General features: G+C 42.5%; 1 protein-coding gene across 1 annotated transcript; it reads left to right on the top strand.

Annotated features, from left to right (window-relative positions):
* Positions 1 to 7,648: 7,648 nt before the first annotated feature.
* Defb9 (defensin beta 9) lies at positions 7,649 to 11,370 on the top strand. Its single transcript, NM_139219.2, has 2 exons — positions 7,649 to 7,749; positions 11,149 to 11,370. The coding sequence occupies exons 1-2, from the start codon at positions 7,689 to 7,691 to the stop codon at positions 11,289 to 11,291; spliced, it is 204 nt and encodes a 67-aa protein (NP_631965.1). The 5' UTR covers positions 7,649 to 7,688; the 3' UTR covers positions 11,292 to 11,370.
* The last annotated feature ends 574 nt before the right edge of the window (positions 11,371 to 11,944 follow it).

The raw sequence follows: 11,944 nt of genomic DNA, 5'->3' as shown, positions 1-11,944 counted from the left end.
TGCCAAATAAGGAAATCCTCTGTTACATAAGCAGCTGGGGCCATGGGTCCCTCCTTGTGTACTCTTTGGTTGGTGGTTGAGCTCCTGGGAGCTCTGGGGTGTTTGGTTGATTAATGTTGTTCTTCCTATAGGGTTGCACACTCAAGTGGTTGGCTTTGAGCATCCCCACCTGTATTGGTCAGGCTCTGGCAGATCCTCTCAGAGGACAGCGATAGCAGAACCCTGTCAGCAAGTGGTTCTTGGCATCAGCAATAGTGTCTGTGTTTGGTGTCCGCAGATGGGATGGATCCCTAGTTTGGGCAGCCAGCAGTTTTTAACCATAAAAATGAGCAAGAAAGTTTTGGGGGTGTTTTAGAAGTTATCAGCAAGCATTCAGTATAGTTAGAGGTTTAGAATGTCAGAGACCATCAGATTTAAAAGTACCACTATGTCCAATTCTGTATCCCACTTCACCCATTCTAGGCTGGGCACACTCCTGGTATGGCACAGGGGGTGGTCCCTGATTGGAAGAAGACTCAGGAAAAGTGTACTTTGAGTTTAAAGATAAACTATACCCCATATCTTTTCTCTTTAAAGAAATTGGATTTTCTTCTATCAACTGACTCTTAACAAAACACAATATACCAATCAGTCTGCTTTGTTCAGTGTCTACCAACATATAGATTGTGTTGTATATACTTTACTTGGTTTATGTTATGATGCTTGCCTACTCTACAAAGTAAAACAGGAAACTATGTACACTGGGGAAGAAAGTCCCATACTCCATCCATCTACAGTCAGTCCATGAAGACAGTACAGAGTACCGCGAAGGATGCCTGTAATTTTCACACTCTAAAGCTCAAAGGTTCCTCCTCCTTCTAGCATGTACACTTCAGGTGACAATACTCTTCTTCCTTCATCATCATAAGGACAGCTGTCAAGACAATAGGGGCTTACTAAATAGCAAAACAAAACAATACAAAACAAACAAACTCATCGAATTTATCCAAACCATCATGTCTAAGTTAAACACTGCCTCATCCCTGACTTTCCAAAGGAGCCTCAAAATAACCCTGCTCCTTCCCTTGCAACCTTGTTCCCTCAGTGGTACTGCTATATGCCTGCAGCCTCCTGCTCTGCCTCCTGCTCCAGGACCTTCTGGAATTGCGGGCAGGTGTGTATCCCCATGCTTGTCAGGAAGCTACTAGCACTTGACTGTTTCTGGGAAGGTAAGGGTCAGTTTTCTGTAACAGGGTGACCAATAGCATATAGACCATACTCTAGAGTAAGCCCCACATGGAGGAACAACAGTTAATAGTCATGAACTAGACTCAACTGGTTTAAAAGAGTGATGGGTGTTGGACGTACAAGGAGGTGGTTGTGGATCTGCAAGGAGTTGGTGAAAGAGGAGAATGAAAATGAAGCATTGTATGAAATTCTCAGGAAAATAATATTGTTGAAAATTTTAAACCCATTTAAAACTTTTACCTCATTTATTTATTACTTTACATCTCAACCACAGATTCCCTACCTCCTTCTCTACGCATACCACTTCCCCTCTTCCCACATCCTCCCCCTCCACGCCCCCTACCCCACCACCATCTCCTCCTCTGGTTTTCTTTAGAATAAGAGAGGGATGTCATGAATCTCAATTAGCCATGACATATCAAGTTTAAAATGCAATTTCTTAACATGGGAAAAATTAACCTTGCTTTCTATACATCCTGTGTGTTTCTCATTATCACATCTGACTGACCATTACACAAACATTAAAAAGTTTTGTTTAAAACCTCCTCTCTCACAAACATCCAAAGCCATGCTTTACCTGACAACATTACTCAGCCAAGTTAATAAATAATCTTAAATATCAACCCATCTTCAGTGCCACCTTTCCAGTTACACATTCTCTTGTGCATTCTGTACACCAGCACACTAAAAAGACATTTTATTATCTATGCATGTCAGTCACATCTCAGGAATCCAGGTTGGCTTTGCCTATTAAAGAAAAGGTTATCTGGGAAACATCTTGCAATGGAACCAATTGAAAGGACACTCTGCTCCCGCTGCTTCCATAAAACAGAGCTTGGAGCTTCATCTTTGATCTTAAATGCCCAAGCAAGCACTACAGCAAGTGGAGGGTGGTGTGGACCTGAAGAACAAAGCCACGGGAAGTTGGTACAAACTGCAATATCTGATTGTAAGAGAGAAACAAAATGTTCCGGGTGAGGATCAGAGGCTAGAAAGAATATACTTGGCATTCCAGAATTACTGTCAAATGAGAAAAATTAAATAGCCAGAAGAGAAAAATTTTGAGTAATAGGTAAAATTCTAAAATATAAGAGATGAGGGGGGCAAAAAGGTAAGAGTACATTCTGCACACTCAAGAAATTCTCTAGTAGTGAAACAAAGTAGGAAAAGGTGGGGGAAAGTAGTTTAAAATCTAAGAACTCTTGTTGGAAATGTGTGTGCATGTGTGTGCATAAAACTGTAAAACAGAGAGAGAAAAGGAAATACCACGGGCAATGATCAGCAGACAGCTACAAACTTACAAAACAACAAACAAGGCGTAAAGATGTTGCTCAGATGGCAGAGTGCTTCTCCAGCCTCTGAGTCCTGGCTTTGATCCCCAACTCCACAATGATGCAACATCATGGTATGTATAGCAATCGATAGTGGGTTGAGGCAGGAGGATGACAAGTTGAAGATCATCTTCAACTACATAGGAAGTTTGAGGTCTTCCTGGATTACAAAAACCCTTGTCAGAAAAACACAGCAGCATAAACTAACAAACACAGGCTAAAAGAAAAGGTTCTATACTTTTTAAGGAAATATTAAAAATGGAGTCTAATTGGATTTAAGGCTGCTCAACAGGAGGAAAGTATGCCTGGCTCTAGAGGCCTCGTCATCTACCTAGGACTGCAGAGACCATAGACTCTAGAGGAGGAACTAGTGACACCAGTTTCTTTCTTTTTTTTTTTTTCCATTTTTTATTAGGTATTTAGCTCATTTACATTTCCAATGCTATACCAAAAGTCCCCCATAGCCACCCACCCCCACTCCCCTACCCACCCACTCCCCCTTTTTGGCCCTGGCGTTCCCCTGTACTGGGGCATATAAAGTTTGCGTGTCCAATGGGCCTCTCTTTCCAGTGATGGCCGACTAGGCCATCTTTTGATACATATGCAGCTAGAGTCAAGAGCTCCGGCGGGGTACTGCTTAGTTCATAATGTTGTTCCACCTATAGGGTTGCAGATCCCTTTAGCTCCTTGGGTACTTTCTCTAGCTCCTCCATTGGGAGCCCTGTGATCCATCCATTAGCTGACTGTGAGCATCCACTTCTGTGTTTGCTAGGCCCCGGCATAGTCTCACAAGAGACAGCTACATCTGGGTCCTTCAATAAAATCTTGCTAGTGTATGCAATGGTGTCAGCGTTTGGATGCTGATTATGGGGTGGATCCCTGGATATGGCAGTCTCTACATGGTCCATCCTTTCATCTCAGCTCCAAACTTTGTCTCTGTAACTCCTTCCAAGGGTGTTTTGTTCCCACTTCTAAGGAGGGGCATAGGCGACACCAGTTTCTTAAACCTCTAATTTTCACCCATGTATGCTACATCCTAACTGACGCCCTGTGTTGGAGAGAGACAGTGTATATGTCAGCTGATGCTGTTTTATGAGGCCACGTGGAGAAGGACAGCAGCAAGGCAGGTGCCCAAAGGCTCCAGTTTATTAAGAAAGTTTAAGCTGGGCAGGACTGGGAATAAGATCTTCCCTGCAAGTGGAAGTCTATGGTGAATCTGGGACTCCTTTTATTCTGAGTTTGTGTAAAGTGTCCAAACTATGAAAAATTATAGTAATATCTAATTCATAATAATGTGAAGGCTTGGGAAGGATAAATGACTTCCCCTGGGCTTGGTCCTCAGGTGATTATAGGTGATGTGATTAGTGAGCAGAAATGCCTAAAGTGCCTTGACTGGGTAAGAGTCCTGGGAAAGGTCAAAGCACTCCAAAGATAGGGCATGCACACTGAGGGGCACAAGTGTCCTGCCTGAGGCAAGAGTCATATCTAATTTGCAAAGATCCTTTCCAGTAACGTTTTTGGTCTAGTATATTGCTCTAACAAAGCCTGACCAATGACTAACAGAAAGCCTCAAAATATTTTCTTTTCCCACCACCGCAACTAGAAGACCATGGTAATACAAGGCCTTCTGGAGACATTGCTCACCCAGTCAATTCTTCCATGGACCTTTTTATGTATATTCTTCTCCCATTTTCTTCACCACAGAAGAGTTTGCCATTCCTTACTTTTTGGAATGTGTGGCATTGTTTTTTATCCTGTTCCAGTTATTACCCCAAACATCTCCTTTGGCTTTAGTCCTTCATCCCATAACCTTATAGCAGCCCTGGTCCAGAACACATGATGCTTGACAGCTCTTTCCTTCCAGCTGCTCCCTCAGTTGAAATGGCCAGTAACTAAGAATGTGGGACACAGTGTTGTAAATATGTATATGTTGTAAATGATGTAAAGATGTCCATCTCAGTTGGACAATGTTGCCAACTGCTTTGGTTTCTTAGAATATTGGGAATAGTTCTACCCACGACTCAGTTCTACCACTCCTGGGCATATATTCAAAAGATGCTGCAGTATACAACAAGGACAGTTGCTCCGCTATGTTCATAGCACCTTTACTTATAATAGCTGGAAACTAAAAACAACATAGATATCCCTCAACAGAAGAATGGATAAAGTAAATATGATTAATCTACACAATGGTATATTATTCAGCTATTAAAAAATAAGCACAGCATGAAATTTGCAGGCACATGAATAGAACTATCACCCTGAGTGAGGTAACCCAGACCCAAAAGGACAATGCATGATATGCTCTCACATATAAGTGAAATTACCCATAAAGTACAGGATAACTATGGTATACTGAGCAAATCAAAAGACCAAATAACAAGGAAGGCCCAAGGAAGGATGGCTGAATATTTCTCAGAAGGGGAAATAAAACAGAAAACGAAGGTTGATAGAGGGAAGCAACTGGGTGGTAAAGTGAGTGAGTAGGGGGATAGGGATGATGATCAGGTATAGGGAGGGGTGAGAGTGCTGGGAGTGAGAATGAAAATCTGTAGGACAAATCCTTGGGACTAGCCAGAGAACTGGGATATGGAAGGCTACTTGGAGTTCATGGGAGTGACCCTAGTTAAGACTCTTAGCTTCTTGGGATATGTAAACTGAGGTGGCCACATCCTGTATCCAAGTAGGACTTCCAGCAGAGGTAGGGGCCATCCACAACACCTTCAACTCAAAATTTCTCCTACCTACCCTATGCACAGGGATAAAGGGGGAGCAGAGATTGAGCAAATGGCCAACCAATGACTGGCCCAACTTGAGACCAATCCAATGTGAGAGAGCCAACTCCTGACACGATTCATGATACTCTGCTATGCTTGCTCACAGGAGTCTAGCATAACTGTGTCTTAAGTGGCTTTGCCTAGCAGCTGAATAGAAACAGATACACAGATACACATCCAAGCATTAGATCAAGTTCAGAAATCTTGTAGAAGAGCAGGGGTGAGGATTGATGGAGCCGAGGGGGTCTAGGATACACAAGAAAACCTACAGAGTCAACTAACTTGGTCTCATGGGATTTCGTAGAGACTGAACCATCAATCAAAGAGCATGCACAGAATAGACCTAGGTCCCTAGACATTTGTATTAGTGTGCAGCTTGGCTTTCATGTGGGTCCCCTAACAACTGGAGTGGGGGCTATCTCTGAGTCCATACCTGCCTTTGGATCCCATTCCCCTGGCTGGGCTGTCTTGTCTGGACTCAGTGAGAGAAGATGTGCTTAGTCCTGCTGTGAGTGGATATCCCAAGGCAGGGTGGTAGCCAAGGGGGATTTCCCTTTCTCTGAAGGCAAGGGGAGGGCTTTTGGGGAGGAATGATTTGGAAGAGTGTGACTGGAAGGAGAGGAGAGAAGGGGCACAAAGTGAATGAATTATTAACTAATTAATTAATCAATTTAAAAAGAGGTGCATCAACTGCTGCTGAGAAAGAACTCTCATCCCTCTATCAGCTAAGCTTCTGTTCAGAGAGGGGTAGCTGAGATACCTTGTAGGAACACTAGGTTGTCAGGCTTCTTCCTCTTATAGGCTTTCTGTTTCATTTTGGCCTGAATGATACTAGCATATGCTACACTGACAGAGAACATTCAGATTCTCTATCCTGAAAGTTAGAACAATCCAGACAAGGGGCAAAATAGAGCTTCAAGAATGAAAGCATCTGGCTGTTATAAATAAGACTCCTATGAACATAGTGGAGCATGTGTCCTTATTACCAGTTGGAACATCTTCTGGGTATATGCCCAGGAGAGGTATTGCGGGATACACCAGTAGTACTATGTCCAGTTTTTTAAGGAACCACCAGACTGATTTGCAGAGTGGTTGTACAAGCTTGCAATCCCACCAGCAATGGAGGAGCGTTCCTCATTCTCCACATCCTCGCCAGCATCTGCTGTCACCTGAATTTTTGATCTTAGCCATTCTGACTGGAGGGAGGTGTAATCTCAAGGTTGTTTTGATTTGCATTTCCCCTGATGATTAATTAAGGATGTTGAACATTTTTTTTCAGGTGCTTCTCAGCCCTTCGTTATTCCTCAGTTGAGAAACCCAGATGTCCCTCAACAGAGGAATGGAAACAGAAAATGTGGTACATTTACACAATGGAGTACTACTCAGCTATTAAAAACAATGAATTTATGAAATTCTTGGGCAAACAGATGTATCTGGAGGATATCATCCTGAGTGAGGTAACCCAATCACAAAAGAAGTCACTTGATATGCACTCACTAATAAGTGGATATTAGCCCAGAAACTTAGAATACCCAAGATACAATTTGCAAAACACAAGACAATCAAGAAGAAGGAAGATCAAAGTGTGGATACTTCATTCCTCCATAGAATAGGGAACAAAATACCCATGGAAGGAGTTACAGGGACAAAGTTTGGAGCTAAGACGAAAGGACTACCCTACCCGGGAATCCATCCCATAAACAGCCACCAAACACAGACACTATTGAACATGCCAGCAAGATTTCGCTGAATGGACCCTGATATAGCTATCTCTAGTGAGGCTATGCCAGTGCCTGGCAAATACAGAAGTGGATGCTCACAGTCATCTATAGGATGGAACACAGGGCCCCCAATGGAGGAGCTAGAGAAAGTACGCAAGGAGCTAAAGGGGTCTGCAACCCTATATGTGGAACAATATGAACTAACCAGTACCCCCAGAGTTTGTGTCTCTAGGTGCATATGTAGCAGAAAATGGCTTAGTTGGCCATCATTCGGAAGAGAGGTCCCTTGGTCTTGCAAACTTTATATGCCCCAGTACAGGGGAATGCCTGGGTGAAGAAGTGGGAGTGGGTGGGTAGGGGAGCAGGTGGGGGGGGGAGGGTATAGGGAAATTTTGGGATAGCACTTGAAATGCAAATAAAGAAAATATCTAATTAAAAAAAAAAGAATGAAAGCAAAATCCTTGCAGAGCTTAGCATGAACACCTATCAACAGCACTGGAAATGCCTCAGGACACACAGCAGGAGGGAGAGTTAATGAGCTTCACCCTCAGCTGCAGGCAACCCTCAGGATTCCTGAGACTTTCAGTCCTGTTGTGGTCCTCTCTGGAGTCTGAGTGCTCCTTCTACCAGCCATGAGGACTCTCTGCTCTCTGCTGCTGATATGCTGCCTCCTTTTCTCATATACCACCCCAGGTAAGCCTGAGGGCCTGTAGCATCCACTCAGAACTGGGGACATGGAGGCAGAAAACTGGAGCAGGGAGAAGCTGTGATCCTGGCAGGGATTTGGACCTATTCAGGAGCAGACCCAAGTCCTATGCCTGACATGGAAGAAATGCCTTGTAGCAAAGGGGTTCTTCTTCATCTTCAGTGAAGCTCCTCACACACACACACACACACACACACACACACACACACACACATACACACACACACACACACACACACACACACACACACACACACACACACACGCCAGCTTCTGGTCCACAGACAGGCATTTCCATACTCACCCAAGTCACTGAGAGGTCTTCCCCATGTGCCCTGACTCAGGGCATGTGCCACCACTCCTGCAACAGGGACTGGGACTTTCCCAAAGCATGTTCAAGCAGTCAGGGTAGTATTCTATTCCCTGAGGGAATGTCTCCATTCTTGGATAGGTGCTAGTTGTCCAGCATTGGAAGATCCCGCATACTCTGAGTTAATGTAAACTATCTCTGACTCAGAAGCAAGTGGGTTTCAGTTGAAAAAAAGAAAAAGGAAAAGCAAAAAAAAAAAAAAAAAAAAAAAAAAAAAGAGAGAGAGAGAGAGAGAGAGAGAGAGAAAGATATATTTTCCCAATCTGTCACTTCTCTTGATCCTGAACAAGTTGCAAGTTTCCGAACCTCATTTTTCTTGTCTGAACAGTGAGATTATTAAAGAAATGACCTGTAGATTCTATGGGTAACATTACTATCCTTTCCTGAAAGCATTCTGTCTCTGTCTTTGTCTCTATCTCTTTCTCTCTCTCTCTGTGTGTGTGTGTGTGTGTGTGTGTGTGTGTGTGTGAGAGAGAGAGAGAGAGAGAGAGAGAGAGAGAGAGAGAGAGAGCAAGCAACAATGATGCTCCCTCTATGTGTATTTCTGTGTACTGATGATGGTGAGAGAGAGAGAGAAAGAGAGAGAGAGAGAGAGAGAGAGAGAGAGAGAGAGAAAGGGAGAACCCTGATGATACTCTCTGGGAGCATCTGTGAGCACTGATGATGATCTGGGTCTGTGTTTGGGTGTGGGTACACACCAATGATACTCTCTCTGGGTGTGTCGGTGAACAGTGATGATGGTTGTCTCTGTGTGTTTGTGTTTCTGTGGGAACTGATATATCGAGCATGTGCATCATTGGTGCTCATAGACACACCCAGAGATAACACCATCAGGGCCTTTTGCGGTCCTCAGAGCAGAAAAGGTGTCAAGGCAAATGATCTGTCTACTGCTCAGCAGGACTAACAGAAGTATCTCTAAACAAACTCAATGTCTGATCAAAATGGACACCCACAGCCATGGGATGCTGCAGTTGTGAGGACAGAGTCATTCACCCTCACAGGTAGTCTCCTTGGATTGGGGAAATGAAAAGCAGTAAGAGGATATTCTGAGACTCTTTCCATGGTGAACTGCAAACTGATTCATCAGTTTCAAAATCTAAGCAAATGATAAACCAGACAACCATATCCCTTCACATTCCAGTGTGTGTGTGTGTGTGTGTGTGTGTGTGTGTGTGTGTGTGTGTGTGTGCGTAGGTATATACTTTAGTTTATATATATGAAAAATCTGAAGGCCACTACATGCATACTGGTATCTGCCCCATGCATGCCCCATGCTCAGTCCATGAACTTCTGAGGAACACAGTGCTGGTGGCATGTGGCATAGACATTCATTTACCTCATGGAAGGAAGGGGCTAAGGCATAGAGAGGAACATGCAAGGGCAAAGATTCCATCTGCCCCCTGTGACCTACTTCTCCTAAACTTCTTAGAAATTTTCAAATTAGGGCCATGAACCAGAGACCAGATCTACAACATGTGAGCCATTTTATGTTTTATGACAGTTTATGTCCAAACCATCACCATATCCTATTCAGACACCTTTGTATGCTTACATCTTGGCAGGAGTTCTTTATGTTTCTAACTTGCTACCCTGCTAACTGTTTCTCAATCTAACTAAATTAACAATAGAAATTAACCACAGCACTTCTCACAAGAATCCATTGGTAGCTGTGTAGGCTTACTTCAAGGCCTTCTACTCTATGCTATTGATGTTTTTTGCTTCTGTGCTGATGCCATACTGTTTCTGTATACTACACTACAGCTCTGAGGTATAAATGGAAGGGGTATTGTAGCCCCTCCAACATTGTTCTTTCTGCTCAGAAATGCTGTCACTCTTTTGGAGTCCCTTACATTGTCGTATGAACTTAAGGATTGTATGTTTTCACTGCTCCTGTGAGGAATGTCCTTGGGATTTTGGTGGGGTTGCCTTGACTCTGTAGATCAATTTCATTGTCATGGATTTATAACATTAGTAATGAGCTGGCACACAAAAATCGGGAGAACTTCCTATCTCCTAGTGTCTTTTTCAGTTTCTTTCTTCAGTGCTGTAGTCCTTTCATTGTTATGGATTTTAACATCTTTGATTATGTGTGTATGAGTCTATACATATTTTAGAGATTATTGCAAGGGGGGTCAGCAAATTTCAGAGAGCAAACGAACAAACAAAGCCTCTTCTCTTGGCTGGTTATAAGTACATAGAATGCTTTGTATATATTTTCTGCCAGGCAACCAGATTAGTGTCTGATATAAATAATATAAATACAGATAATGTCAATTATCTGTAAATGCCTATCTCCAAAAACGACTGCATTCTAGGGTACTAAGGGATTGGAATTTCTGAGCAGGAATTTTCAGAGTACTTGAGTCAGCCCATAAATTACCAGAGGATGTGTGTAAAATTACCCCTTGATGGTTACCAGGTGTACTACAGAGTAATTTTGTTCTATCCTTGACATTGTTGAAGACTTATGTAGGATACCTTCTATATGTACTGTGATATCCCACAGAAGGCAGAATAAGTACCAATTTCTCAAACCTATGAAAATTTCCCAAGGCAAACACGATATCAGTGTAACACTAATCATTATAGGTTTTGGTGAGAATTGTGGTGAGAAGTCTGGAAACTTGGATGGGAGTCAGAAGGACCAATATGACTAATAAGGAGAAATGTGGGCACTTCACAATAAGTTCCTATTGCAGTGACACCTGTAGCATTAAGAATTACAGTATAAGCTATCTTAGGCGCAAGAGTAAGATGGTATAATCGGTGTATTGGGGGAGAAGCTTGAGTCTAAACACCAAATATAAAAGCTACACTCCTAATTCTGCTGCTCACCCTTGCCAAGTGAGTGATTTCATTACCTGTCCTCAAGGTTCAATTCCATGACAATTGCTTGGAAGAGAAAATTGCCCTATGAACTTAGACATGCTATCTATCTATCTTGTATCCCCAAAATGTTCTCCAATATTTGGCATTAAATCTATGACTCTAAACGTTATCTGCTCTCTCCTTGCAGCTGCCAACTCTATAATCGGTGTATCAGAAATGGAACGGTGCCACAAGAAAGGAGGGTACTGTTATTTTTATTGTTTCAGTTCTCACAAAAAAATTGGTAGCTGTTTTCCAGAGTGGCCAAGGTGCTGCAAGAACATAAAGTGACTTGAAGGAAGTATATGGAAGTCAAGTGACAGATGTGTAATTGATGTTTTAATAAAGGAAACATTTTTTTTAAGTTTAACTACTTCAGATCTTATTGAAACCTGTGTTTCCATTTAGAAAGGATTAAGAAAATGCAAAGCTAATGTCCAGGCTTGGAACATGAAAGGGGACATTCCAGAAATCCTGCCTAGTCCTGAGTAATGATTTGAGCAATGTCAATTTGAATTTATTGTCAAACCACATGTGAGCAGTGCAGAAGAACCACACCAGACTTGACAGTGAACACAGATCTCAGGTCTTATGAGACCTAACAGAGGGTAACTCTTTCCTGGTCTCAAATTTATGTAAGGCTCCATTTGCAGATCTAGGGCTTATAAGGCTTAGGGCAGTGGATGTTTGTTGTATCAGAACCTCATTTATAACAGTAAGTTGTCCCAACAAAGCTTTTCACTAAGGATAATGTCTCAGTTTACAAATCAGTAATTTTTTAGTCAATAACACACACACACACACACACACACACACACACACACACACACACGGAAAAACTTTAGTATTTTTTGGTTCTTCATACAATATATTTTCACTATATAATTTCTCTTCTACTAACTCCAATGAGATCTCCTCTATACACATTCCACTTATTTCTCACT

The sequence above is a fragment of the Mus musculus genome, chromosome 8, assembly GCF_000001635.26.
Source record: "Mus musculus strain C57BL/6J chromosome 8, GRCm38.p6 C57BL/6J".
NCBI lineage: Eukaryota > Metazoa > Chordata > Mammalia > Rodentia > Muridae > Mus > Mus musculus.
Note: the sequence above shows the minus strand (reverse complement) of the source record. Positions and strands in the feature narration are given on the sequence as shown.